Source organism: Limanda limanda, chromosome 9 (assembly GCF_963576545.1).
Source record: "Limanda limanda chromosome 9, fLimLim1.1, whole genome shotgun sequence".
Taxonomy (NCBI): domain Eukaryota; kingdom Metazoa; phylum Chordata; class Actinopteri; order Pleuronectiformes; family Pleuronectidae; genus Limanda; species Limanda limanda.
In genome coordinates this window covers 21,927,743-21,955,349 of record NC_083644.1, presented here as the reverse complement: position 1 = coordinate 21,955,349, position 27,607 = coordinate 21,927,743, and the positions used below count along the sequence as shown (strand labels likewise).

Here is a 27,607-nt window from a genome sequence, read left to right as displayed (position 1 = left end):
TTGAATAGAAGGAACTTTGTTAAAACAAAAGCCACTTAATGTGGTGTGTTATATCCACAGTCAGAAGTGGAGATGGAAAGTTGGATGATGGGAGTGTTTCCAAAGTGTTACCGAGATGCGGCTCACAGATTTCACAAAATGCTTGGAAGGTGCCGATCTTCTGCATTTGTCTCTGTGTTAAAAATGGCTTAACCCATGAACCTGCCATATAAACAATATGCATGCATGCTTTGTATTTCTCTTTCCGTACTGTATTCATCACTGTACTTGACTTTTAAGACATAAGGTTGAGTTGTTGGCAGGATGAAGTCAAAATAATCTCGTAAATATAATTCCTTTCAACACCATAACTTGAGCTTCAGCATGTGTCCCAGGGTTCAACAGTCTCTGTTTTCCCTCAAGTAAATTGTCCCACATTATTCCCACAGTGTCGTTTCCTGGCGGTCTCAAATCCCTGAGGATGCTTTTCCGGACATATTATGACTTTGCTCATCTGTGCTGTAAATATGTACCAAAGGTCAAAGCCCTACAGTTCTGACATGCCTTTCATTTATCTTGAACTAGTTATCAGATAATAAAAAGCTTGACAGTATTCTTAAAAACAAGATCTGCATCGATGAGTCTTTTGTGAAGGCTTGGCCTCTGAAGAAACATCAGCATTCTTAATTCATAAGTTTCTTCTGTGTTCAATAGTAGCAGCTGAGTGTGATACGTACAGTAAAAGATTCCTCTCCACCTACTCAGCTCACGTGAACCATCTCATGTCAATCTTATCCTGTCCGTTCGTATCACAGCAACCAGAACCAATTTACTTCATAAAAAACCCTTAGGCCTTGTTTATACCTGGTATTAAAATCTTTCTCTGGAGACCTGACTACAAGTGGACCGGTCTGAGCACGTCAGTTCACACCTGGTATTAAAGTGCATCTCCACGTGTCTCGAGTGACTACTTGATTGTGTCCTACGTCAGGACTCTATATGCAAATAAACATGCATGTCAATTCTGTTTTTGAAGTCTGAGTAAGACAGACAGGTCCGCCCGCAATGTGTGTAATGTGAGAGACAGAATCAGATAGAAAGAGAGAGAGAGAGGGGGAGAGAGAGAGAGAGAGAGAGAGAGAGAGAGAGAGAGAGAGAGAGAGAGAGAGAGAGAGAGAGAGAGAGAGAGAGAGAGAGAGAGAGCGAGAGCGAGAGCGAGAGCGAGAGCGAGAGCGAGAGAGAGAGAGAGATTTTTCTTTGTGTCTCACCAGGGTAGAGCAATCAGATGACTTGTCCTTGGCCAATATATTGACTGTGCAAACTCTTTTGCTTGTCTCTGCATTTGTTGTTTTTAGTGTCTGCATCACTTTGGGCAAATATGCATCTTATTTTAATTCAGACGCGACACAGCTCAAATGTAGCTGTGTGAACGCAGTTAGACTTTGTTACATTAAGAGAGTCAGGGGGCTGTTCCTCTGTTTCCAGTCATTTCTCTAAGGGAGGATAATGATCTCCTACTTGCAGCTTAAGTTTCAGTTCACAGACATGTTAGCATTTTCCACCTTTCTTTCTTTGGTTTATGTACCAAACTGTCAGACTATATTCAACACTCCCTGAATTCCAAACTCTACCAATAATGCACAGTTACAAAACCTGTGGGCAGTCGTTTTTATTATTTTATTGGCTGCTTACACCGACACATTCATAGCCTTCATACAAAGTAGTAAAGTAGTAGTTCAGTTGGTACAAACCAGTCAAGTCTTTGAATAAATACTAAAGAACACATCCATCTAGCTTGGCACAGACATTATTGTACAAAAGTTTGAATGCTACCCTCATGTAGTAGTGCTGTACATCTTAAACATCAACAAGAAATTAGGTGCAGATACAGTATTGGCAGAAAACAGCTGATTCACCCTTCCACTCACTTGCTTTTCAGATCAAATTATAGAAAACATCACTGTGGTAAAAGTACACTCAGTAATCTGTTCAGCTGCTCTGAACTTCGAGGCCTCCACATTTGTCAATGTATCAAGTTCTATTGCTGCATGATGAAAAACTTGATATGGCAAACAATAAGCAAAGGGCCTTCCTTTTCAAACGAATTGCAATGAATACACATCTCTAAAGTGAAAGGGTTTCATGTGCAGGGGTGTAATGAAACTTTATAAACGAATTAAAGACTATACAATTCCTCCTTCACGTCAAATGAATATGAAGTGGAGTTGAAAGATTTTCTTGCAACAGCAGCACAGTGAAAAACTGGATGTTAGCTATAGCGCTGTTGTCTCCCATTGCTGTTTAATTTCTTGAATTCAGGCAGACTGTAATTTAAGAACCTGGTATGCTCCAGTTTTTGTATAACATCTTAGACTAAATTATGGTAATAACCCTCTGTCGGGCTGTATTATATAAAGCCTTCCGCACATAAAGAGCTCAGTGGTGACAAATCCAAACCTCAACATTCCTTTGAGTCCTGTTTGCAGAGATTGTCTGCGAAGGTTGAAGATGAAAATGTTACATCTGATCATTGACGTACTTTAATCAAGGACAATTCCACTTTTAAACGTGCAACATAGGCCACTGCTTTACCCTTTATAAAGAAAATCCTATCTGCAGTTATATTTTCTCACACAACGTCTTGTCATATTGCTATCACATATTCTCTGACAGTCCTCACTCGAATGTAAACATTTGTCTTTTTTTTGAAAACTGGATTTTTTTCTGATGGAAGAACAGTACATGGATTTTTACAGTGTTTGACCCACAACAGTTAGTGCATTCATTAGACATGGAAGTGTAGTTGAGTCAACTAACAAGACTGAACCTCAATCTGAGGCTGCACTGATTGTCTCTTAGGACACAGGATCTTTGAGAAAGCCCTTCGAAAGCTGCTGTGGCACAGAGGATACAAGAACGGGTTGATGGCTGAGTTCAACCACAGGAGCCAGAATGTTATCTCGTACCAGTGCTTTGCCACACATTCGCCACTACAAGCAGCACGGATAATCATTAGTAGAGTGTAGGGAGCCCAGCAAATCCCAAATATGCAGACTATAATGGCCAAAGATTTGGCAATCTTTTTGTCTCTAGAAAGGCGAGATCCCTGTGTCCTACGACCAGGCGCCAAGCCGGAGGCTGTCTGCTGAAACATCCTGGAGTTTCTCCTGTTTGGAGAGCACTTCTCTCTCTGCGTGAATATCTGACTGGTATTTGGCTCTCCACACGAAAGGACGTCATCGTCCTCGATAACTGCAGAGATGGCAGTGGGCTCGCTGGATGACACCTTTCGAGTTTTGACAAAAAACACAGACCAGGCTCCTCCGTCGCAGGATTTCTTACTGTTCCTCTGAGTCTTGGTGTCGTCCTCGGCACAGGCGCCTCCGTTCTTGTTCCTGCGATGGATGTTTAGGTAAATGCTGAGGTTGAAAAAGGCCACCGACACGAATGGGGTGAAGAACTCGAAGGTTGAAGCACAGAGCAGAAAGTACCAAGTGTGATAAAACTCTGCGTAGCACTCGTGGGGCGAGACAATGCTCTGGCCGAAGATTGCCTCCCAGAAGATGATGGCAGGGCCGTAGATGAGGAAGGCCAACACCCACACCGCCACCATCTTGAGCACAGCCTGGCGGGTCATATTCCGCTGTGCTCTGTATTTAACCTGTGCCAAAAGAGAAGTGTGACTTAAAACGGATACAATATGAACACAATTCTTCTGCTATTTGTTTCATCTCAAAGAGCCTCAGAGGTACAGTTTTATCAATTTGACAAATGCACTTGCTTCTGCTCTGAGTGTCTTGTTCAGATGAAGCCCTGTTTGTATTTTGCTCTGAGTGGCAGGGAGACGCTGTAAGTGAAACCGACACATGAGCCTCATATATATTCGGGCTGAGAGCCACATTGATCAGGAGTGTGAAAGAGACATCTGGTTTCTCCCAATCCACTCCTCCCTCGTCATCACCCGTAGCTCATTCTGTTTTCGCTTACTCTATTTTCACTTCACCTCTCCTCAGTCTTATCTGTCATTGAGCAGGGCTCCTCTATTTTCCACTCTCCCCATTTTGTTGTTGTAGGTTTTCATCTTGCCTTTGCCAGAAACCATCAAATGTCTCTCTGCATTGGCAACAGCTGGGTATGTCAGCGTGAGACAATGAAGTTGCAAATTAGCCTTGAAACCAGACCAATCAGCAAGCTCATGTTTATTCCCGCTCACAGATGGGTCCGTACCACCCCCTTTCTATCTGTCCTGAGACAGGCCAGGCCAATCACAACCATTTATCTAGAATAGGGCGGGTTTGGTCAGTTTGACTGACAGATGAGCTCTGCTAAGGCATTTTCGTTAACATCAAGATGGCTGCTGGTGACATGGGGGGACAGTGATAAACAAAGTGTATGATATATTTTCCTCTAAAACAAGAACAAACCGATGCACTGTCAATGGCTTTTGATATGACCCACAGTAACATTTGTCTGCCATATTACGCAATAGTTCATTAATTTTTCTTTGCATCGCATTATTAATTGCTTCAATTGTTTCTAGTTTTGCTATGTGACTGAGATTTAAGTCATTAAAAATCCAATGGCGCCACTTCATAATAAAATAAAGATTCTGGCCCCAGTCTTGAGAAGTCATTCCAAAAGCACAGCCTCAATTCCATTTTCCATTTTCTTTAAATTACAGAAAGCCCGCTCACTACTGATAAAAGATTATTCCATAAATAAAAATATTTCCTACAAAGCTCCTGAGATTAAAAAGTCAATCAAAAGAGGGCAAAAGTAAAAACAAGTACAGAGATTTATATATCAAGCACTGCTTAGTAAGCAGCCAAATTAGGTTATTCTTCTGTATAAGTGAGCTCGGTCACAATTAGTAAATTAAAGATAACACAGGCTGTGAGACTATAAATATGATCCACATTAAATGAGCTCAAATGATCGTGTTGTCTGGCGGATCTTCAGATTGAATCTCAGGAACAAATTAAAAAGTCATGATCAATACTGTACATACAGTCCATTGGGTCCGATGCAAACAAATTATGATGATGGAATATTAAAGATGGTTTTACAGTAAAAGCGTCATACAAAGCAACAAATATCTAGTTGTTCTTGTTTCTGGTTAGAAAAGGAGCAAAGGAGCATTGCAGCCATTTAGTCTTCCACTTTCACCTAAAGGCAGGAGGGCTCAACAATGAATGATTGAAATCAAAGCAGCAGAGGCTGAGGTATCCCACTTAAATGTTGGTCTGCAGTGTGAGTCAAGCTCCAAAATCCCTACATCCCAAACTCTATTTCCCATAAAACAGCTCAACAGCATATTTCATTTGACAACCCAAATCTCCCACGCCTTACACCTCTTAAAAGATGATAAGGAAAGAAAGCCTCAGTCCTGAACATCACCACTGATGCTTTCAGACACGCAATGAACGCCAGAGTTTCTCCTGAAATCCTCCACAAGGGATGAGACAGTGGCTCCAGACATTCTCCAGACTTTTTCCTGTCAGACCCCAAGTAAAATGTCCAGAGAATGTCCGAGTGAACACGTGAGAATACAGCGGGAAGACGTTACGAAAATTCAAGTGACAGAGAAGATGACGTTTCCGTAACGCAACAGATGCGAAAATTAACAAAACACAGTGAACACATTTCATTGTTCATTCCTTAAAAGACTAAATTGATGTCTTAAAACGCCCTATGACGTTACCAAGGTACATTTAATACAGTTAATAGTTTAACCATCAGCTAGCAGTAAATGCTGATTTTGGAAATGTGTTAATCATCATCATTTCGGTTTATCACTTTTTCTATGACATTTTTTACACTATGCTGTGGACACACACTCAGAATTGGGACAATAAAATAACATGATGGACAGTGAAAGTAATGCACTTTTAGTAAGTGAGTGGTATTCTTACACTCAAATTTGCATGTTAATACAAAGGAGAGCCCCATTAAAATGTTAATGTCCATACGTGTGGACTACTGAGTTAAAAGCTCATGTTTGCATTGACAATATTTACCGACCAGATTAACCACACAATGAAAATTATTGATTGAAGCCACACACTCTTAAAGGGGTAATTCACCCAAAAATGAAAATTCCCTTATTATCTACTCACCACTATGCCGTTGGAAGAAGTGGTCACCATTTACTTCAATTATATTGGATTTGACTGCAACACTGTTTACCCCTACAACTCCAAAAGTGTTTTGTGGACTCAAACACTTCACCCACCCTTCCATCGGTATAGTGGGTGAGTAGATAATGAGGGAGTTTTAATTTTTGGGTGAACTATCCCTTCAGGAGGTATACATCTGGGAATGTAAATGGCAAGGAAACATTTTAGAATTGACTGTGTCAGTATGTCAGTTGCCTGTGTGTGTGTGTGTGTGTGTGTGTGTGTGTGTGTGTGTGTGTGTGTGTGTGGTAATGAGCACTTTCAAAGCCTGTACTTACAGCCCTTGTGACTGACAGGAAGCGGTCATAACTAATGAGGACAATGTTGAAGACTGATGCGGTGCAGAGCAGGTAGTCCATGACCAGCCACACCTTGCAGAGACCCTTACCCAGCATCCATCGACCCGTCAGGTTGTACGGGATGTACACCGGGATACAGAAGGCACCTGGAACACACACAGACACACACACACACACACACAGACACACACACACACACACACACACACACACACACACACAGACACACACTCTGCATGATGATCCAATGCCAGAACGAATCAAGTATGAACAGTCAAACCTCTCCAGACTGAGTGGATGTGATACCTGTGCAATTTGACAAAAAAAATGACAGTGACTGAAGACCAAAGCAGTGTGCATTGATAGTTGCCTTGAAGAGGAGGCTGTAATTCATCCAATGGTGCAGGTTGAATAGCTGCACTCTCCATAGGGGTGTGAGTGGCTGATTCTATATAAAATAGTGGCTATCTGCAAAGGCACTGTAACATAAGGGCGGTAAGGTCATCACGAACAAGCCACACTTGAACAGTGAATCACTATAATTACACGCAGGGAAATGACAATGCGTTGTGGTGGGTGTGCACAATAAGCATGTTAGTGGTGTTTCATTCACAGCCGGGAACAAAAGCAAGAAACTGAGGAGACACAAAGAGGGGAGGAAGATGCACCAAGAACTCACCCACGAGAAAATCAGATATGGCGAGGTTCAGAAAGAAGTAGTTGCTCTGAGTCCTCAGGGTTTTGTCCACGATGAAAGCCATGATGACCAGCGCGTTCCCGGCCACCACCACCACGACCAGCGTCACCATGAGCACCGCCAGCAGCACCAGCAGGTAGCCCGGGAGCGCGGCGCCCGCCTCGGTCACCGCGGGAGCCAAGTTGCCGCTGGAGTTGGACTCCGGCACGTTTGCGCTCATTGTGAATTTAACGTGAAAACCATCACAGAGCTTTTTCATCTCACACACGGAAACAAGTGACAAGTCCGAGTCCAGACCGCGCGCTCCACTTTACCACAGGGTCACTCATGCCTGAGGAGCTGCGGTTCAATGAAGACACTTTTATCCAAATGTCCATTTTCAGTCCATTGGTGAGAGATGCAGAGACACGAGCTGGAGATGAAGCGTGTTGTTTTTTCAATGAGTGATAAAAGGTGCGCTCCTGTTCTCCTCTCAGCTCAGTGCGCGTCACACAGCTGGCAGCTGGATGTGCGGGTACCACCGAGATCACACTTTATTTTGTATAACGTGTCAAGACCGTTGGAGTAGAAAATAAGAGCCATATCCGCTCACATTTTCAAAATAAAACAAATACTATAAAGTCTTTGATGAGAGTGAAGCCTGCAAATTAAAAAAAAAATGCACCAAAGAGGCAATTTATATCTTTTACACAAGGAATGATTTCTGATTCCGATTTCTTTTGAATAACATAAATCGCAGACCCAATAAAACACGTGTTGACTAGGTAAATGCTTGAGCTCGTTCTTTTTCAGCCATAATAGAGTTTCAGGTGGTCATGCATTTGCGAATGACTCAAACCGTCCTAAATCATTTAAAAAATATTTTGCATTTGTTTCCCGAGACAAAGAGATGAGACGATTTCCGGTCTTCCTAAGGTGATTTCTGCACGCTTGACAGTTTTGTGTCTGTGTGCCAGCGCAGCTGAAGTCTGCGATCAGAGCGCATGAAGTGGTCCAGACCTTTTCTATCCAGTCTATGGTCCAGACTATTTCATATACAGTCTATGGTCCAGACATTTTTATATACATGATATGGTCCAGTCCTTTTTATATCCAGCCTATGGTCCAGACATTTTTATATTCAGTCTATCGTCCAGACATTTTTATAAACATTACATGGTCCAGACCTTTTTATATCCAGTCTATGGTCCAGACCTTTTTATATTCAGACTATGGTCCAGGCATTTTTACATACAGTCTATGGTCCAGTCGCAAGAAGCAGACCGGGAGGACAGGACCTGGGCCGCAGGCTGCAGGTGTCTGCAAGCTGAAGGGCATCATCAGCACAAAGAGGTTTCAACTAAGCATCAAGGATTTAGTCAAGTGACCCCGAATTCACAGTCCTGATAAATTCACTTGACAAAACTGGGGGATTACCTTCTCCTTCTTTCTTTGTTTTATATTCCTTCAAAATTATATCAGTCCCCATCATTTAACCCAGTTGTAATGATTAAGTGTTTTCTCAAGAAAGACTTACATCATAATTGTTCCTCTTGCAATTTAAAAAAGTGGCAGTTCCGTCTGAAGATCAGGGTCTTTCAGCCACTTGTGGTTCTGTTCTCCTGTCAGAAATCTATTTTCCTCACAGGGTTGAAATAAAAACTAAAATAGATAAAAAGCATAGTAAAAATAAGATGCAATATTGAGAAAAAATACCCTATAATGAATCTGAATCCCAAAACTATGGATTCATTCTTTTCTCAGTAAAACAGCTTCGGTGAATTTAATTTTGACTTCATAATAAATATTACTTGAATTACCTTTTCTGTTGTTTCCCCTTTGTGACACTTTTCTTTAACGTTTTATTTTATAACGTATCTGTCAGTGACAGTGAAATTCCATGCTATCACAAGCTATTCCACTTAGGTCCTGAGCTGTGACCTCAGAGTCGCATTCAGACTTGTATTTGACAGAGTTCACTTTGTTTAAGTTGCTGCTGCCATTAGCAAAGAGCCTTGAGTAAGAATTTGGCTGAATGAGTTCTTCACAAGCCTGAAATAAATATGATTAAGGGTTTAGATGATTGGTTCAGTGATGACAGGTTGTCAGGGAGAAACAACTCTGCTGAGCGTATTAACTGTAATTATTCTGAATCGTTGAAATGAGCAGGCAGCTTTATATATGGACATGCAGGAAATTTAAGGACCTACTATGTTGTCATTCAGATAAATGGTCCTTCTTAAATCATGTTCTCGAAATATACTAAACGCAGATAAAAGTCAAACAGTTTTTTACATCACAACATAATACAAAACAGTCTGGCTGTGGCGGAATAAATCAAAATGCCAATTGCACGACGAACCCTGGTTATTTTTAGAGCCGTCCTCTGCTGCCTAAAGCCAACCCTGGAGTGGTTGATATGCAGATTTTGTCTTTCCAGTGACACCAATATGCAGTGCTGAGGCAAACTGTGATTTTTTTTTGTTTGCAAGCTTTAGGTTGATGTTTAAAGCTCAAGAGAAAGCGGTGTGTGTGACTCTGTGTCAATATTATTCAAAGAGGCTCATTTGGTTGAACTGCTGTGTCTGATCATATTTCTTGGAAATGCTAAATGATTGTGTTTGACTTTCATTAAGATGTACATTCAGCTGAAGGGCAGGGATGGAATCAACACCATGACCAAACACAGACTTTGAATCTGAAATGGATGTAGAAAAAATAATAATTTGTTTTCTCCTGAGCATAGTAATTCACTCAGGTGTGTGATGGTTTTATTGTTTCTAATAATCGAGTGTGAGGATAATGGATGTGAAGAAACAGCAAGATCTGCTTACATTAGTTTGTGTAGAATCCCCATGGTTTGATTGTTTTAATTAAAAAATGTACTGTAAACATTTCATTCAAGGTTTGCTTGTCAAAAAGGCTTTAATTTAAATACCACAGTTAGTGCACCTGAGATACAGTTTGACGTCTTATACCTTGAATAAATAAGTTGTATTGGCAAAGGATTGCGGTTTGTTTATCCATCAAGACGCACGTGAGCTAAATTAATGTAAAACTTTGTACAAATGTGTTTGAGTAAAAGTCTTTCTTCTTTTTTCTTTGTAAATTCATTTCGTCTTCTTGCTTTTTGGCTTTTTGGTCTTGGCTCCTGATCTGGTGGATTCATCCTGTGAAACAAGAGGAAAACATAAGCCATTGAACAGATTCATAATTATCTTAAATTAGCACCCCGTTTAAAGTCAGCAAAGCTTTTCCACGCGTAATATTTCTATGGTGTTTTAAGCCTGTGACTCAATTTTGAAGAGACACATTTTTGCATGAACTCCTGCTGTGTTTCCCAATCTTACAGAAATGACAGGGTAATGTAATTTGCTACGTACTGATTGGCAAGCACCATACTGTTTTAATGTTTTCAAAAGATTGCAGCAAACACTGCATTAAGTACTCTTGTAAATTATTCTCTTGTAATTATTACTGACAATACAGACTGCCAACTTGGAGAGCTCTCAACACATTAACAGCTGGTCTGGACAGAAAACAAGCATTAATGATAATCCTCTGACATACAGCAGGGTGACAAATATTGAATGACGTGAAAAACATTCATGCAGCCTCTTCAATAATTACATGGTTTGAATGTTTGAAGTCTTGCCACAGTTTTAGTTAATAGGAGGTATCCTTGTTACTGCATCTAACAGACAAGTAAATTAACAGACAGCAACTTTTCCTTTTGTGAGGTCCTTTGTAAAACTGGTTCAGTTAGTTTTCTCTTCCACAGAATGATTGTACTGTTTGAAAATTAACCTTTATCTTGAATTGGCTGTTTTACAGTTTAATACAACAACTGTTGTGTACAGTAATGACTGGCAGGTTGAGACAGAATAGCAGCAACTCAAATGAATACGAGTTTTATATGAAAGTTCCATGTTTCCCTCAGCAACATGTATTCATAGAAAAATATTTACATAAAATAAGATTCAATTATGGGTCCTATTTTGTTTCCCTGTATATACATCCTCTTTTCAAAAGTCTTGGATAGCGGCATTACTTTAAAGATGGCAATGTTGGTCTGTCAATTACCAAGGTCCATGAAGACAAATCTTTAGGATAGATTTTAGCACCTAGTAGCCAAGAGTTTCAGGAAGGGAGCATGAACTGCATGGACAGGTTATGTATCCAGCTGCACACTTATCATCAATAGTGACATAAAAATACCTAAAACAATTAATTCTCAAGAAGTATCGAATGGAGAATTATTTTCCCCAATGGATGACTCATGACTTTGGTGATCCCCTGAATTTACCTCTACTGCCACCAACAGGTTTTTTTTAAGACATCTAAACAAGGATTGAATGGATTGCCATGACATCCAGTTGACCTCACAATAAGATTTGATCTAAAGTTAACCTTTTAGATATCAGATCAAGTGTTTAACCTTCTTAGGAGCACAGCAGAGAGATTCAGCCTGTCATTTTAACGGAGCTGTAATTGCATGCTTTCATTAATCACATCTTTTGTATATATTTATCATGTCTGAATGATTGTACACTGTTTTTGACCTGTCAATCAAAAAGATTCAGACCATCTTTTGTCAGCTTAGGCCAAAATAAATGATCTGTTTGTTTTAGAATAACATCATACCCTCACTACTAATTTTATAGCAGTTCATGAACCTGACACAAGCCAATCTGCAGTGGATGTGAGTCCCTCCATCCACAGGCAGTGGTGTCTAATTAGCTCTCACAGAGTCCAGGCTCGACATCCAGAAAAAACCGAGCCATGGCTGTCAGGATGGGGATGAAATCAAGTGTCGGTAGGGTTTTGAAGTTGGACACTCTTAGGAGTAGCTTTGCAGTACCTTTAATCTATCTGTGGCTGCGGCTCAGAGGTCCATCATGTTATCAATGGAATAACTTTGCAGAGCACAGACACGACTTCAAAGCAGACTAGACCTAACTTCAGGCTGGTGAAAGCCAGGAGTCAGTGTTTGATCTCGAGAACATGTGGCAACCAGTCACTTCAAATGAACCAATATTCCTAATATGGCAGCTACTGGAAAGCTACTGTGAAAAAAAGTAAGACACTCTTTATTATCGTAGTAATATGTCTGTATATCCTGGAAATATGTACAGACTGACAGGGTTGAGATAACTTTTGACTTTCTCATACTGCTTAAGATGTCAGAAAAGCTGGGAAAAAACATTAATTTGCTGTCAGATATCTGGAGCAACATCCGTGTGTAATTCCATTAAATTACAAGATACCAGATGGTTTTTAGCCTCAGCTTCAGAAAATTGAGGGAAAGTCAAAATTGACTGATGATGTGTCAGAGGAAGATGACAGAGTAATATGTAAGAGAGGCCCAGAGAGTGTCTCACCATGGAGGCAGTGAATCCCTCCTCCACCAGGATGTCTCTAGCACAGTTGTTGATGTGTTTGAAGCGGTCAGGACCCAACAAAATGCCTCCATACCACCGAGACACGACCACCAAGACATTACGCACATCCAGAATCTGTGGTGAGAAACACGTGGTACATGTGAAATGAGTGTGAAATTGAGGGAGCCAGAAAAGACACACATACAATAAATTGTGACACAACACCATTCCCTGACAGTCATTTTCAAGCACCCAAATATTTCACACCAGATGCGATGTGGTGGATGAGCCTTCATTACACGTGTCTGACTCAGCTGCCAACAAGATACAGTCAAAAACGTATAAATATAATACTCCAACCAATACCAAATGTTAAAATAGGGAACCCAAAAAATACAATTCAAATAAAAGTTTAAAATATTTAAGCTTTAGCTGCAACAAAAGGAAGTTTAAGCTTGTTTAACCTGTGAACCAGTTATGGACAGGCAGTCAGAAATATTGCAAACAGACCAGGCCAAGCACTGAGCCCTGGGGGCCCCCCTGTGGGGAGGAAAATGGATAAGGATGTTAGGCCTTGCCATAACACATTGAAGGAGAGGTGAGAGATGAGACAGGATTCGAACCAAAGTCAAACAAGAGAGCATTTTGCCAGATATACCTAAAGTTGAAGAGAAGAGAGTGTAGGATGCAGTGGTTGACAATATCAAAGGCTGCTGATAGGTCCAGAATGATTAGAACTGAAGACTGAGCTGTAGCTTTTGCTGCCTCTAGGGCTTCTAGATTTGTTTAGGATTATCCTTTCTGTCGAACATGTGAAGATTAAATTTACTTCATTTCATCAAAGTCCTGGGAAACAGAAAGTAGCCTGATTCACCAGACTACTCCTTTAACATAAAAAGAAGAACTCGGTTCTGCACTGCAGCAACACACAAAAAGAGCAATCTGTCATTTTACAGGGGAACTCATCCACATCTGGCAGCTGACACTCTTAATCAGATCCTACTTTTATTCATCATCTACGAGCAGAAAGCGCAAAATCTAAATGAGGAAATGGGGAAAAAGCCTCACGGAGAAGAATAAGATTAAGGAGAAAATTGGATGTAAATTGCTCAGTATGCTGAGTGTCACAAGTACAGGATTAATCAGTGTGTTGCTCGAGGGAGGAGCAGGAAGACAGCGGACCTGATGCTATCACTCCAGTGACAGTTGATCAGTCAGCTGCAGAAAGTTACCTGATTAAACTACTGCTATATCTATATGTTTAAAAAAACGTTTGTCATAGGAAGTTGCTCAGTCTGAAGTTATCTTTCTTGGCTAATGCGTCACATTGGTTTTTCTTATTTTTTTGAGAATCACCAGTTTTCAAATGGAAAGAAATTGCTAAAATACTGATTCAAACCTGTTATTTTGAGTGTAACGCAACAAGCTATAAACACAACATTATGTGAGTTGATTCAGCTTCATTAGCAAACCGGTCGGTCAAATGTAAGTCCGATCTTTACCCTCTTTTAGCTCTGTAGTTGCGTATTCCTCTGCAAGTTTCCAAACAGAGTATGTACTTTCAAATTTTCCACATAAGTTTGTTGCCATTTTCCTCATTCATCAAAAATGTAATTTCTCAAAAATGAGTCAAGACTGTGCAGTGTTTTTTAAGTTGCTGACTGTTTTGGAAGGGGACACTGTATAAGTCAAAGACAGCTTGAGACATCTGAATTCAGTGCAGCTCATCACAGCTTCTGACATCCTCACCAAAAACTCCAAGGCTCTATTTCACACTGGTTTATTTCTCTAAAGTGGTCACACGGCTATAGATGGCCGCCGTCATCTTATGAATGAGTATGAACTTTAACTCCAGTCGCGAATCACGTCGGGAAAAGCTCTGACACGACTCCGCACTGCCGAGCTCTGATTACAGCAAGCTTTTTTTTTTTTTTGAGTCACAAACTTTCAAACAATATAAGAATGTGGACAATTGCACATTTTAGTGTGATGTGGGTGTGTGCGTGTGTATGTGTGTGAATCATAGTGCCATCTGACAGCACAAGCCAGTTACAAGTGAGTCTTTGAAATGTGAAATGAAAAGATTAGTAACTGTGTGAAATTATCATTGTGGCACAAAATTTCTCTGGAGAGGAACAGAGTGGCAGTTCACAGATTATGTTAATATTAGTGGTGTGAGCTTTACTAGTGTGGTTATTTCCCTGTGTAAAACCATAAAGAATAAATCTCTGTGTGGCTCTCTCTCTAGAGAACCTCTCTACATGAATCAATGTTTGTTTGTGGAACACGGAATAACCAAAAAATAATAAAAAATATATATAAGAGGTTTAATTATTAATCATGAAATGTGCCTTTTCATTTATGACAACATATGGAATAAAAATGAGACTGTTGTAGCCTGCTGATATGATATGATATGTCATATGTTTTACACAGCGACGGTATTTAACGATGATCCCTTCAACCTTCCAGGTTCCTCTACACCACTGCGGCTCAGCGAGTTGTTCTGACCTCTGGTTCCAGCTCTGTTTGCCTTGTTGGGATTTCATTATCATCCCCGCTTTCACACAGCAAGAATTTTTCATAAAGCTCACAAACGATTCAGAGTTGGAGCAGGGGAGGGCCACAGTACAGTTTATGATATTTTCCCTTTAAAACATTAAGTAGAAAAGTCATAACTTTTTACATTTGTGCAATGAATATACAAATGTCAATAAGAGGGTTATCTGCATGATAAGTGAAGTAAACAAGGATCTGTTTATAATAAACATGTACTTATCTATAGTGATCAATTTGTCAAATGTGATCACTGTAAGTGGTTTCCACTTAAGCACTCAGTCATGCAAAACATAATAAACAGCTATTAGCCTTATTCATTTTCCCACACATGTACTGCTGTTTTTCTGTCTGCGTTATATCAGTAGGGATTTCATTTCAAATCTGCAAAGCTAAAGGTTTTCTCATCTATCGCAGCAATTTAGTGCTAATTAGTGAATGTTAGCTTGCTATTATGTTACTCTAAGCTAGTGAACTTGGTTACAGCTGCTAAACATGAGCATGATGGTATTGCTGTTGCGTGACATTGCGAGCATTTAACTCCAGACACCAATGTATATACATATTCCTAATATTCAGAGTTTGTTGAAACGGTTGCAATCATTTTGTAGCCTGCAGTTAGTCCGCAGTTGAACTGTTATCATTCCTGATATCAGCACCTCCACTGATATAAAAGAGCTGAACAAGACTTTAGAAACACCCGACAGTACAATGCAAGAGAGTCCAACAGGAAGGATTCATTGCAGAGCTGTTGTACTGCAATATATTATAGTCATACCCAATAAACTACAGTGTTTACAGCAAATCTTTTTATCTACAGATTATTCAAGAAGTCAAGGGACATTGTCATTTTATACTGAAAATAATTAATATAATATAAAGTACAACTTCAAAAGTTTTACCACCAAAAATTGACAAAATAGTTTTTGGAAAATTATAAAATTTCCAATTAAAAAATTGCTTAATTAAAGAAAAGATCGGTTTAACTACATTTGATAATGACTTCAATATTTTCAATGTGAACAAACTATTTATATTCAAAACCTGCTTAGAATTACCATGTAGAATGGATCTGAGAAAGTAATTTCTGTTCACTTGTATTCACCCACATCTGCTGCTATTTTATAATCTAAACATTTTGAAAATGAACCAAACAGTAATGACTTGTTTAATTAATATGAAAAATAATCATTAGTGACCCATGAGATGTTATTTCATATTTTTGTTGCTTTGTCAGCAGTAGCTTTGTCATTTTTAAGACCAACATTTGATGTGTATGTGTAAAATGTACTATATATATATATATGTATGTGATTTATATATATATATTTATAAATACAAAAAATTACTTTGTGTTTCAAGAACAAGTATTAAATTGTAGATGGAACTACCCCAGACATCATGACATTTAAGTTTACTGCTGTGAAATGGTCCTTCCTCGAAACGATGAGTATGTTTAAAATGCCAAATTATACAGACTATGAAAATGAACAAGGCAGCTCGAAAACCTACAATTAAGGAGGCAGAAGCCAAAGTAAAGTTGGATGCAGGGAGGAAATTTAACATCATGGTGGTAGTATTAACTTTGGGGGAAAAGCTTTGTGAGTGACAAATGATAACCTGCAGCAAGTGGAGCAATCTCCCCCCCGCGTTTGTCTCGCCGTCGTCCTCGCAGTCCTGCAGGAAGCTGTTCTTGTCCTCGCCGAAAATCCTACAGCAAAGAGAATCACCAGGTCGGCATTAGAGGGGAGAGCACTAAAACATTCCGGTCAGACTACTGACACTACTGGCACTGTGACACCGGCAGCCTCTTCATCAGAAAAGTTTTATTTAAGTGGTGGACTAAATGTCAACATCCACCTCCTATGAGTAATGACCACCCAGACAGTGCATCTCGCCTCGACATCGACCTCATTAGACAGCACTAAGAAACCTCTCATGGGCGAGAAGGACAATACACACACGCAGCCACACACAGAAAGACATGCAGGACACACATCTGTCCACATAATACACAATACTGTCAGAAAGCCTTCATTTTCTCTAGTGCTTTTTTGACGTTTATCTGCAGTAGTAATATGGCCTTTAGAGAAGACAGCCAGGGCGGGAATCTCTACTTATCTCACTTTTTCCTCCTTTAATGAGACATGCTGTTAAACTAACCTGCAGATGTTAGCAAGATTTGCATTATAAAGCCATGGCATAAACTTCACATAAAAATATATATACATATCTGACATTACTGACCTGTATGCATGAATGTTATGAGTGGCACTAGCAATCTTCTTGTTTTCATTCAGCTTTTCCAGGACCATTTTAACCTGCAATACACAGAACAATAAATACAATCACTTAATTTCACAGTCACATGTTTCTTCATCCATAGCGTGGATAAAAAAACAGCTGATTAAACAATTTTACCCAATGATCTACCTCAACAGTGTTAAACATAAAACCATGTCTTACTGAAACCGAAACTGAACATGAGGCTTTGTCTGTGCAGATGACCTTTGAGGTCAATGTGTTGTCTGACCTCAAACATCATGAGTCAAAGGTTTTTGTGGGAATATCCCATTTCCTGGAAATAAGAAGGAGTATGAAAAGCTGAAAAAACATCTCGGTTTGTTTGTCTGTTAGTCAACAGGACTACACAAAATCGTATATTACTTCGAAACTTGATGTAAGGATATGGTATGGGTCAAAAAAGAAGCCTTTAGATTTTGGTGCCGATTCGGATCAGGGGGCAGATCCCGGAACCTTCTTTACATTCTTTGACCTTGTGAGGTATTTTTCTGTTTTTCTTGATTTCTCAGAGAATAATTCATGGATCTTGATGAAATATGTCGGGCAGGTTGAGAAGAGTGATATTTAGAATTTGAACTGTTAGGCCTTGGTAGAGGTATCACTGTGAGTCCCTTTCTCGTTTAAAAAGGTTTTGACAGTTTAAAACTCTTTCCTCATTTGCCTTTCCAATCTTTTACAGTTGACTCAGTACATTTTTGTGCCACTACAACAAGATTATTCAACTGAACATGTTGCATCTGCCACACGTAGAACCAGAGGAGCACCTAGAGAGAGCCATACCTCTGCCAAGGCCCTCGTAGATTTGTCGGTTTATTTGTATCCATTCCAAACTGAAAGAGTTATTCCTCGGTTCAATAATCTTACTAAAGAACTGGATGGTATTTTCCTCTTCAATCACCACCCATGTACACACAGATTTGAATGTCATATATACATGAAGCTCTTCCTTAAAGCTTGTTTCATTCACTCAATTAAAAGTCTCAATATGATGCAGTATATTCATGTATTTCACATTTACAGTGTTCCTTTATAGAAATACCTCACAATATTTTCCATGTTTTTGTGACCCAAATGAAGACATTATGAGTTAAGACATTTAGTTACACTGATCAACCACAAACCAGTGACTGGTCCTAATGCTTTGGTGGACTGATAGTCAAATATGTAAATCCTGGACGGGTCTCCGTTTCCTCACGGCATCTGCCCTGTTGTTGAGGACGACGATGAAAATAATGTGAACATTTTAGTGCAAATAGCACTTCACAGCAGGTGGAAGCTTTCAAGAAGAGCTGGTGTGTTAGCGGAGAGCCAGAGGGGGAATAGCGTGCAGGAAGCAGCCAGATTATGTTTCAGTTTGGAAGATTGCAGAGGAAATTAACACATACGTATATATTATATAATTCTCCTCTACGAGAGCCTAGGTTCGGCCGAGGACTTTCTCTATGGAATTTTAAGGTTAATTGGAAATTAAAATTTAACTGGAAGGGATATTTGTCAGCCCTGCAATATACGGGCCACCTGCCCAAGGTATACCCACCTGTCACCCTATGTCAGCTGGGATTTGCTCTGGGCCCCACCCCCTGCGATCCTCAAGATAAGCGTGATGGAGAAATTGATGGATGGAAGGACGGAAAGAAGGAAGGAAGGAAGGAAGGAAGGAAGGAAGGAAGGAAGGAAGGAAGGAAGGAAGGAAGGAAGGAAGGAAGGAAGGAAGGAAGGAAGGAAGGAAGGAAGGAAGGAAGGAAGGAAGGAAGGAAGGAAGGAAGGAAGGAAGGAAGGAAGGAAGGAAGGAAGGAAGGAAGGAAGGAAGGAAGGATAAATGGTTGGATGAAAAGAAGGAAGGAAGGATGGATGGATCAATGGACTTTACCTGTCTGGGAGTCACCACAGGTGCTAAGTGCGGCTGGAAGGTGCTGCGTCGGTCTGTGATGATATTTCCATGTTTGATTGGAGGAACCTCTTCATCTAAATGATCAAATTTAAAACATCATACCTGAGCTCTGTTTAATTTAGATCAATGAGTCCAAATAAACTAAATGAGTTGTACCGTTTGAATGATCTAGGAAGAGATGTGCATTTTCTGTGTTCAGTTTGAGAGTCCTGAAGTCAGGTAGGTCTTCATCCACCACGTCCTCTTCAGCCGTCACGTTCACCCGCTCTGGTTGATCCACTGGAGGAGATCAAGTAAAAATGTCAAGTTGTGTTAAAGTAGTGTTTCTTTTAAACCCCCAACCTGGTGCCTGTTTTCCCTGAGTTGTCTGCAGGCCAGACAGCTTGTCATTAAAATAACTCCTACTCTGCAAATTATTACCAAATTACCATTACATGACCTTAACACTGATAGTAAAGTGACTCTGACTGTGTGGAGAAGGATGGAAATTTAATAGCTGCAGTCGCTACACAGTTTGGTGAAACACAAAATATTCAGAATTCAGCATCATCAAGGTCTCAAGGTTTTCTTACAAAACTTAAAATGATATGGTCAACTTGTTAGGAAAAGGATATGAAAGTGTTTAAACTGTCATTTCCCTTGGCCACTAGGTGGCAATGTGATGGAGACCTAATATTATCATGTAGATGTTTTCAGACTAAGACCTCATGATAAGTTTGGTACAGATTTGACCAAGTAGCCCATTTATGGAGTACTTCCTATTTCATTAAAAAACACTGAAATTCACAGCCATGGACCTGCCAGAATGGACTTTTGTTCCAGTTTGCAATTCCTGAGGGCACTATGTAGTGAACACTTCATGTATACACGCAATATAATGGTCTTATAAATGTGATTTCAGATATCTCAAATAACAGCCGGACACTGTGCTTCTAAGCAAATGCTACTAAAACGGCAAATGCTACTAAAACGGGGTGAAATACTGATCAGTGACTCTGCTGTTTTGTGTTGTGGCAGCAGGCAGCAGGATTGTTTACAGTGTGTAAGTCAGAATACTGAGCCCACGTTTCTCTTTATACTGGATGTTACCAGGGGCAAAAGTGCGGCACATTGATTTTAGTTCTTAAAGGTTTTTGGATAACAAGGGTATAATTCTTGCTCGTGATGGAGACATGTCCTCCTCATTCTAATTGTTTTCAAATCTTAACTTTCTCTGAATATTGTTGTCTCTGTCCAATCAGCTCAGTCTAGACTAGACAAGATCTGACTGGATAAAGATTCACTCGTCGGCTGTGAATGCAGTTATTACTTTGCAGGGGAAGCAATACGATTAAGGCAAAGTGAGGAATCCATTGCAGATGTTAATTCAGCCCAAATTTTTACCTGTCAGGGGACAAAGTAATGGTTGGTCTTGTATGCAGCATAAAAGGAACAACACACAGAGCTCTATGTATGAAGGAAAATAACACATCAATATCTATTATTAATAAACAGTGTATATACCACTGCTCAATCAAATTAAGGGAACACATACTCGTCACAGTATAACACCAAGTCAGTTAAACTTCAGGGATGTCAATCTGTCCATTAAGGAAGCACAAGTAATTGTGAACCAATTGCACCTACTTTGGTGCAAATGAGAGTGACAACAGGTGCAATGGAGAGGAAAAGCAAAACAACTGCCAAAAAGGGGATGGTTTTGCATGTGGCAGCCACAGACGACTGCTCTCTCCTTATCCTTCCTGACTGATTCTTCCCCAGTTTTGTGTTCTGCTGAGTCCTTGTCACTACTGGTAGCATGAGGCAGTACCTGGTCGCAAGGAGGTTTGCTGTGTCTCCCAGCACAGTCTCAAGAATATGGAGGAGTTATCAGTTATAAGAGGACAGCTGGATAGGGCCATAAAGAGAATCAACCCAGCAGAAAGACCAGTATCTGCTCCTTTGTGCGAGGAGGAACAGGAGGAGCACTGCCAGAGCCCAACAAAATGACCTCCAGCAGGCTACTGGTGTGCTTGTTTCTAACCAAAATGTCAGAAACAGACTCCATGAGGGTGGCATCAGGGCCCGACATCCTCTAGTGAGACCTATCCTCACAGCCCAGCACCGGGCAGAGAACACTAGAATCTACCGGTCGGCCCCTGGTGTCCTGTTTTCTTTACAGATGAGAGAAGGTTCACACTGAGTTCACAAGTGACCGGCGTCAATTAGTCTAGTGGCGCTGTGGTAGACCTTACGCTGCCTTAGTAATCATCCTGCATGACTGGTTTGGTGGTGGGTCAGTAATGGTCTGGGAAGGCATATTTTTGTAGGGTCGCAGAGACCTCCATGTCCTAGCCAATGATTGTCCGACCTTAAAGCTGGTGTACCGGGCCTGGGTTCTTCCTGGTGCAGGGCAATGCCAGGCCTCATGTGGCCAGAGTGTATAGACAGTTCCTGGATGATGAAAGCATTAATGCAATTGACTGGCCCACACATTTTCCTGACCTAAATCCAATTGAGCACCTATGGGACGTTATGTATCGTGTGTCCGGCGCCGCCAAGTACCACACAGACTGTACACTGGTGCCCTGGTCAGGTCTTGGAGGAGATCCCCAAGGACACCATCTGGTCCGGACAGATGTGCATACAGGCACATGGAGGCCATACAAACTACTGGGTCACATCATGAGTTGCCGTGATGAAAGTCACACAAGTTGGAACAACCTGCGATTTCAATTGTTGACTTTGATTTTCTTTGTGGTTTTGAATCCAGCCATCAGTGGGTTGATGATATGGTTTTCCATTGACCTTTATTGTGATATTATTATCACCAGACTTATTAATACATGTTCTTCACAACAAGGTTGTGAGATTTATTTGGAAAAGATCAAGCTTATACTTAGATGACTCTTAGAATAAGAAATGACATGATCAAAGTTGAACTGCTGAGAACTCATATAAATAGATATGCTGATATTGTTTACGTAGACATGTAAAGACAAAAAAAAAGTTTTTGGGGGTGTTTCTTTCAGTTCAAATAAAAGTGACCCTTCATATTTAGTTGAATATATATTTAGCCTCGCCGATGTTTTTTGTTTACTTCGGTTTACTCCTTCCTGTTTACTCCTTTTCGTTTCTTTCTCTGTGAAATGTGCATCTTCAGCCTCATCACTTCCAACTCACCACCTCTCTTTCTCCCTCTCTCCACCATTTCCCAGTAATCTAAAAGGGAATAAGCCGTCAGACCCTCGCTGATCGAACGAGCTGCGACTCGTCATATGTATTATCACATGAATTGCAGCAAGAGAAGGATTCATATCTCACAACAATGGGGAGGATAGTTAATCATTTTCAGTCTTGTTGTTCAAACGAGACCATCTGCCTCAATAGCGGACACTGCTGGGCTTGGATACAGAAAACCCAGACAGACCACCCACCCACCAACAGATCCCAGAAGACCTGATTCACGCTGAGATTTGGGAAGAATATTTACTCTGGGTGTCTTTTACTCTTTATAAACTATAAAAGCTGCGCTACCAGAATGCATTACATAGATATCGATCTTAATTAGGACCAGTCACTCAAAGTCACAAACAGATGGGTTTTTAAAATGTCCTTGAAAGGACCTTGTGTTCATCTTTCCAGAGCTTAAAGCACATCAGACAGTTGGATCACTAATGGAGGAGTATCTTAGCAGAAGATGGAGCGCACGAGGAGGGGAAGTAGATTCATCTGGGCAAGCCTTTATCTAATAATTGACTAGACGATGAACAGTGATTTTTATCAGAACCAAGTTGTAAACATGTATTGAAGTCATTGTGTAGTCTAGCACGTTGGAACGCACGCCACTGACAAGTCGCTAAACCCCGCCCCTGACCAGAGACTGTCAAATCACAGCTTAACAACCATGACTCAATGAAGCAGGCATATCAGGATTTAGATCTCTCCAAATCCTGTGTTACCGGCTATACTTTGCATTTACAAGAAGTGTGCTACAATAAACTAAATACAACAGGAAAAAATGCATAAAGAATGCAATAAAAAGTGTGTGTGTGTGTCTGCTACGCCGCAAGCGGCAAGTGTTAGCATACATGGCTAACTAGCCACCTAACTTGAGTCCCAATGACAGTTTATTAGTTTATCAACTACTTTCAGACTTGTACTCATCAGATATTGATCATCCTAAAACACTCTCTTTAAATGGATGACATACTGTATATACCTAAAACATAAAAACAGCCACAACATTGCTATCACAATCCAACCTATTAAATTATATTTTTCAAAACAAATGTTTGTTACATTTAATTGTTTTTATTCTAATTAAATATTGATTTCTAATACCGTACTATAATACTAGGATGAGTCTTACTGCACCTTCATTTCCATGTCTAAATTGATAACTGCACATGCTTACTATGTAAGCAACAATATTTATCCCTCCAGAGTTTCATAATAGTACTGAAAGACAATATAAAGATTTCTAACTTCCATTTCCTCTAACAATGTCCTCTTCTGTGTTTTCGTTGGCTCTGCCATGATGTACATACAGACAACAGGAAACTTACATTTCTTACAGTTAGCTACATTCTGGAAGTTTGTGGAAATGGCAGTGATGCAGTTCTCCTTATAATTAGTTTGTGTCCTATCAAAAAATATTTTTGAAGCTGTTATTTTAAGGTTCAAAAACGACATTGTGGTGCTTTAAAATTAGCTCATGCTGGCTAGCTACAGCTGATAAAATTAGCTAAAGACATACTCTTGCGATTTCATGGCTGAAAAAAAATATGGCTTTTATTAACTCTCATTTGTATAGCCCTTATCTATCCAAGGTTACAAAGTGCTTCGATCAATATCTATAAATATCATCATTATGCTGAGGTGTCCTTGGGCAAGATACTGAACCCCAAATGGCCCCCTCTCATAGAGAAAAGGGCTGCACATAGATGCTCTGTATGAATATGTGTGTGAATGGGTGAGACTAGAAAAGCGCTATATAAATACAGACCATTTACATTTACCTTATCATAATACACCACATATATGTTGTGCGTTAGCAACAGTCACTAAGGGAGGCCTAAAGCATACATTTCATTTGTCATCACCTGTTTCAGAGCCCTTGGGTTTCTTCAGCAGGAATTCTCTAATGTTATCCACCCACAGGAAGAGGATGCTCTCCCCCAAATTCTCCCTGTTGAAAATTCAAACATCCATGTTCCATATTACAGAGACTGAAGAAAGACGGCACCGCAAGCAATAATGGAAAGCTTTTGTTGTGGCTAATATCACTCCACAGCACCTCCTCTTGAAGTCAGAAATTATGGGAAGCACTCACACATAGAGGTCTTCCAGGCTATTTGCCAATTTGGCCCTCTCAGGGCCTCGCAACCACGCCGCACTACAAAAGACCAGAACAAACAGACGATTATTAAACAGGACAAGGAGTGGGTTTTTGAGTGGGATGTTGTTCTGTCACTTGAGCAGATCAAGATTACATTTCAAAGGCAAATTGACTTACTTGATCTGGTAGATTGGGGGTGCTGCGCTCGGATAATCAGGTGGGAGAATTATCTGATCAATAAGAAAAGATCCATTACCTGGATTACAAATGAGCTACAAGGACTCACACTTGTGACTGTTAGGCAGGGTTTATTTACGCTACCTGCAAACATGCTGTCAGCTTTGGCTCCTCTAAGCCGTTGGATATTTTGATGCAAAATATTCTGGCCGCTTCATCTATAACACACCAATCATCACCATATATGGACGACAGAGCCTCAACCTCCTCGATCTACAAGGGAGGGAGAAAAAACACAGAACACACATCAACGTGAGTAAGTAGACTTTGAATAGGAATTAATCCATGATGTAATTTCAGCATTTGGACCAAAACGTTTTTTTTCCCCTTTTTTTAACATTGTGAGATAAGCAATAATTTTATATATGTCAATCAAATTGTATTTGTATAGCCCATACTCACAAATTACAATTTGTCTCATAGGGCTTATAAGTATATTTGTGTAAATTTCCCAAGAAATAATGCAGAGATCCTTATTAAAAACAATCAGGCCTGTGCTGAGGGTTAATATCTATGGACAGTTGAAATTGATGATGTTTGCAGAAAATGTCTGTATACATGATGGATTATATCTGATTTCAATACATGTATATAAGTGGCCAATCAGAAGTATACACTCTCTGAGTCTCCATCTACTGTATATTTTCATTACAAAATAGCATGTTGATATTATTCTTTTTTTCAAACAAAATTAGCAGAGACATTTCTAATTTCCTATAACTAAATGTATTAATATCAATCAAAGCATTGAAGGCTCCTCTACTGTGCAAAGTTATATTTTTGCATCCAAAGTGTGAGAAGAGTCTTTTCACAGTGGTAAAAAACTTTTGTCTTTTAAAGACCACAGGTTAATCACTTTTTAGGAAAATCTGATGTGGTGACCTGAATGTCATGTCAGTACATGAGAGGGACAAGCTGTCGCTAAGAACTACAACAAATACTCAGTGTAGAAACACAGGTTAATTATGTGTCTGCGTGTGATGGTGTTAATCCCTGTCGATATTATATGACCTCTGCGAACCTGCACAGCATCACATGCATATGTGATAATTAATCCAGGCAACTTGGGAGGGACCTGCAGGGTGGGTGGGGGGTGTGTGTGTGTGTGTGTGTGTGTGTGTGTGTGTGTGTGTGTGTGTGTGTGTGTGTGTGTGTGTGTGTGTGTGTGTGTGTGTGTGTGTGTGTGTGTGTGTGTGTGTGTCTAAGCGGGCGTTAGCCTTTTTGACTGTCCATGTATGCACCTTGTCAGAAGAAATCAGGGGACATTTAGGCTAAAAACATGATGTAAATGACACTGTTTTAAGTTGAATATGAATGTCGGAGATTGCGCATTTTCTGTTGTTTTATTTCATCTGAAGAAGGACTCACCTCCAGTTTTGTGGACTCAAACATCCCTCCATGGGCATAGTGATGAGTAGATAATGAGTGACATTTCCTTTTTGGATGAACTATCCCTTTAACTTTACTAAATTCACTGTATTTAAATATCTTCTCACTCTTTCTTACTTTATATTATCTATAACACTGCTCTTGCTGTCCTTCTCTTCCAACACTTGTTATCGTACCTTTGACCCTGTGTTAACTTACAATTTCAAAATAAAACTTGAAACTTGAACTAATGCAAAGCTCTTACAAAGATAGCTTTACAAATGTCTGTGTGTGTGATTGTCTTCATGATCTGTGCACAGTTGCTCGTGCATGTGCACTTTAAGTAGAACATCACTCTGACTATAATACAGATAGTGAACAGATCTATTAGTGCAGTTGATTTCTAGAGTGTTTGTCAGTGAGCTGGAACATTAAAGGTCCAGTGTGTAAGATTTAAGTGAAATGGATTTGGAAGTGACGAGCAGCCGCTCCCAGCCTCGCTCCACCTTGTGGGTCTGTGTTGTTGTTCATTGGAGTAAAGAATATTGTGTTCCTGCGCTATCGGCTGTATGTTCTGTTTGTGTGAACATTCACATCCTCCAAACTAAACAACACCTTTCTATCTGCCCTCCTGAAGCTGGGGCAGCTGCTTGAACTCTGTGTGATGTTGAATGAAGCTAAGGGAGTTATGCTTTAATATAAAAAAGTTAGAAATGAGAACAAGTTAAAGTACAGTTGTATAGTATACGACAGATTCCCAGTCTCACAACAGGCAGTGGCTCTTATCAGACCTCTTATCGAGACTGACCAGCGATGTGACGCACACACTTACTAACTAACTTCAAGATTAACATTAAGCAGCAATGGTTATTATGAGTCATTGTGTGAAAACCATATATCTGGCCCAAGCTACTCCTGCCCCCACTATCCTGCAATTGTTTAAGAGTAGGCTACAGTTCTATTGCCATCTTCAAACAAAACTAAAATTTAAAAACCCCAACACAACCTGTCAGTTTGTTTCTAATTTTATCACAGAGGTTGTCAAAGTAAAGGCAGCTTACTTGAGACTGTAGATCTGCGCCATTCTCTGGATCTATGACGTCATCAGCCATTACTTTACATTACGGGTATCAGCTGTTTAAAAATGAAGGCTCCGTTATAAACAGAGCAGATGAAACTTGGAGCACATGAGCTTCAGGCTGAGGTCCAGTCTCTCTGTGTTAAAACTGTAGACTGCTTCCAGGGCGGAAGAGGATTGGCTGCGTGTGCGTTTTGACTTCCGGGTTCTGTGGGGTTTTCATGCAACAAAGCACTTTGGCACACATTTTAACATCAAAATGAACAAATCCATCTCCAGTTTTCAGGTTTATTTTAAAAATCCAGGTAGTTCATATGAGTAAGTATGACTTGGATTCGATGA

At 40.1% G+C, this 27,607-nt stretch overlaps 2 protein-coding genes across 2 annotated transcripts; both read right to left on the bottom strand.

The window, feature by feature from the left end:
* Positions 1-2,485: 2,485 nt before the first annotated feature.
* On the bottom strand, positions 2,486-7,371 carry LOC133011046 (histamine H3 receptor). The gene is made up of 3 exons (XM_061078727.1): positions 7,134-7,371; positions 6,434-6,600; positions 2,486-3,640 (listed from the first exon to the last, which is right to left on the bottom strand). The coding sequence occupies exons 1-3, from the start codon at positions 7,369-7,371 to the stop codon at positions 2,792-2,794; spliced, it is 1,254 nt and encodes a 417-aa protein (XP_060934710.1). The 3' UTR covers positions 2,486-2,791.
* Positions 7,372-10,036: 2,665 nt separating this feature from the next.
* impact (impact RWD domain protein) lies at positions 10,037-27,408 on the bottom strand. Its single transcript, XM_061077809.1, has 11 exons — positions 27,249-27,408; positions 24,904-25,032; positions 24,760-24,812; positions 24,577-24,639; positions 24,347-24,432; positions 19,419-19,541; positions 19,242-19,336; positions 17,315-17,388; positions 16,688-16,778; positions 12,512-12,646; positions 10,037-10,300 (listed from the first exon to the last, which is right to left on the bottom strand). The coding sequence occupies exons 1-11, from the start codon at positions 27,297-27,299 to the stop codon at positions 10,241-10,243; spliced, it is 960 nt and encodes a 319-aa protein (XP_060933792.1). The 5' UTR covers positions 27,300-27,408; the 3' UTR covers positions 10,037-10,240.
* Positions 27,409-27,607: the final 199 nt, after the last annotated feature.

What these genes read in the sequence shown, in the direction of transcription:
- LOC133011046 (XM_061078727.1), bottom strand. Translation starts at nt 7,371, where the DNA reads ATGAGCGCAAACGTGCCGGAGTCCAACTCCAGCGGCAACTTGGCTCCC. An exon ending in CATATCTGATTTTCTCGTGG is followed by an intron (nt 6,601 to 7,133) that starts GTGAGTTCTTGG and finishes TGTGTGTTCCAG; the next exon opens with GTGCCTTCTGTATCCCGGTG. An exon ending in TCCTGTCAGTCACAAGGGCT is followed by an intron (nt 3,641 to 6,433) that starts GTAAGTACAGGC and finishes CTTTTGGCACAG; the next exon opens with GTTAAATACAGAGCACAGCG.
- impact (XM_061077809.1), bottom strand. Translation starts at nt 27,299, where the DNA reads ATGGCTGATGACGTCATAGATCCAGAGAATGGCGCAGATCTACAGTCT. An exon ending in AGCCTGGAAGACCTCTATGT is followed by an intron (nt 24,433 to 24,576) that starts GTGAGTGCTTCC and finishes AATTTTCAACAG; the next exon opens with GGAGAATTTGGGGGAGAGCA. An exon ending in CTTCCTAGATCATTCAAACG is followed by an intron (nt 19,337 to 19,418) that starts GTACAACTCATT and finishes TTGATCATTTAG; the next exon opens with ATGAAGAGGTTCCTCCAATC.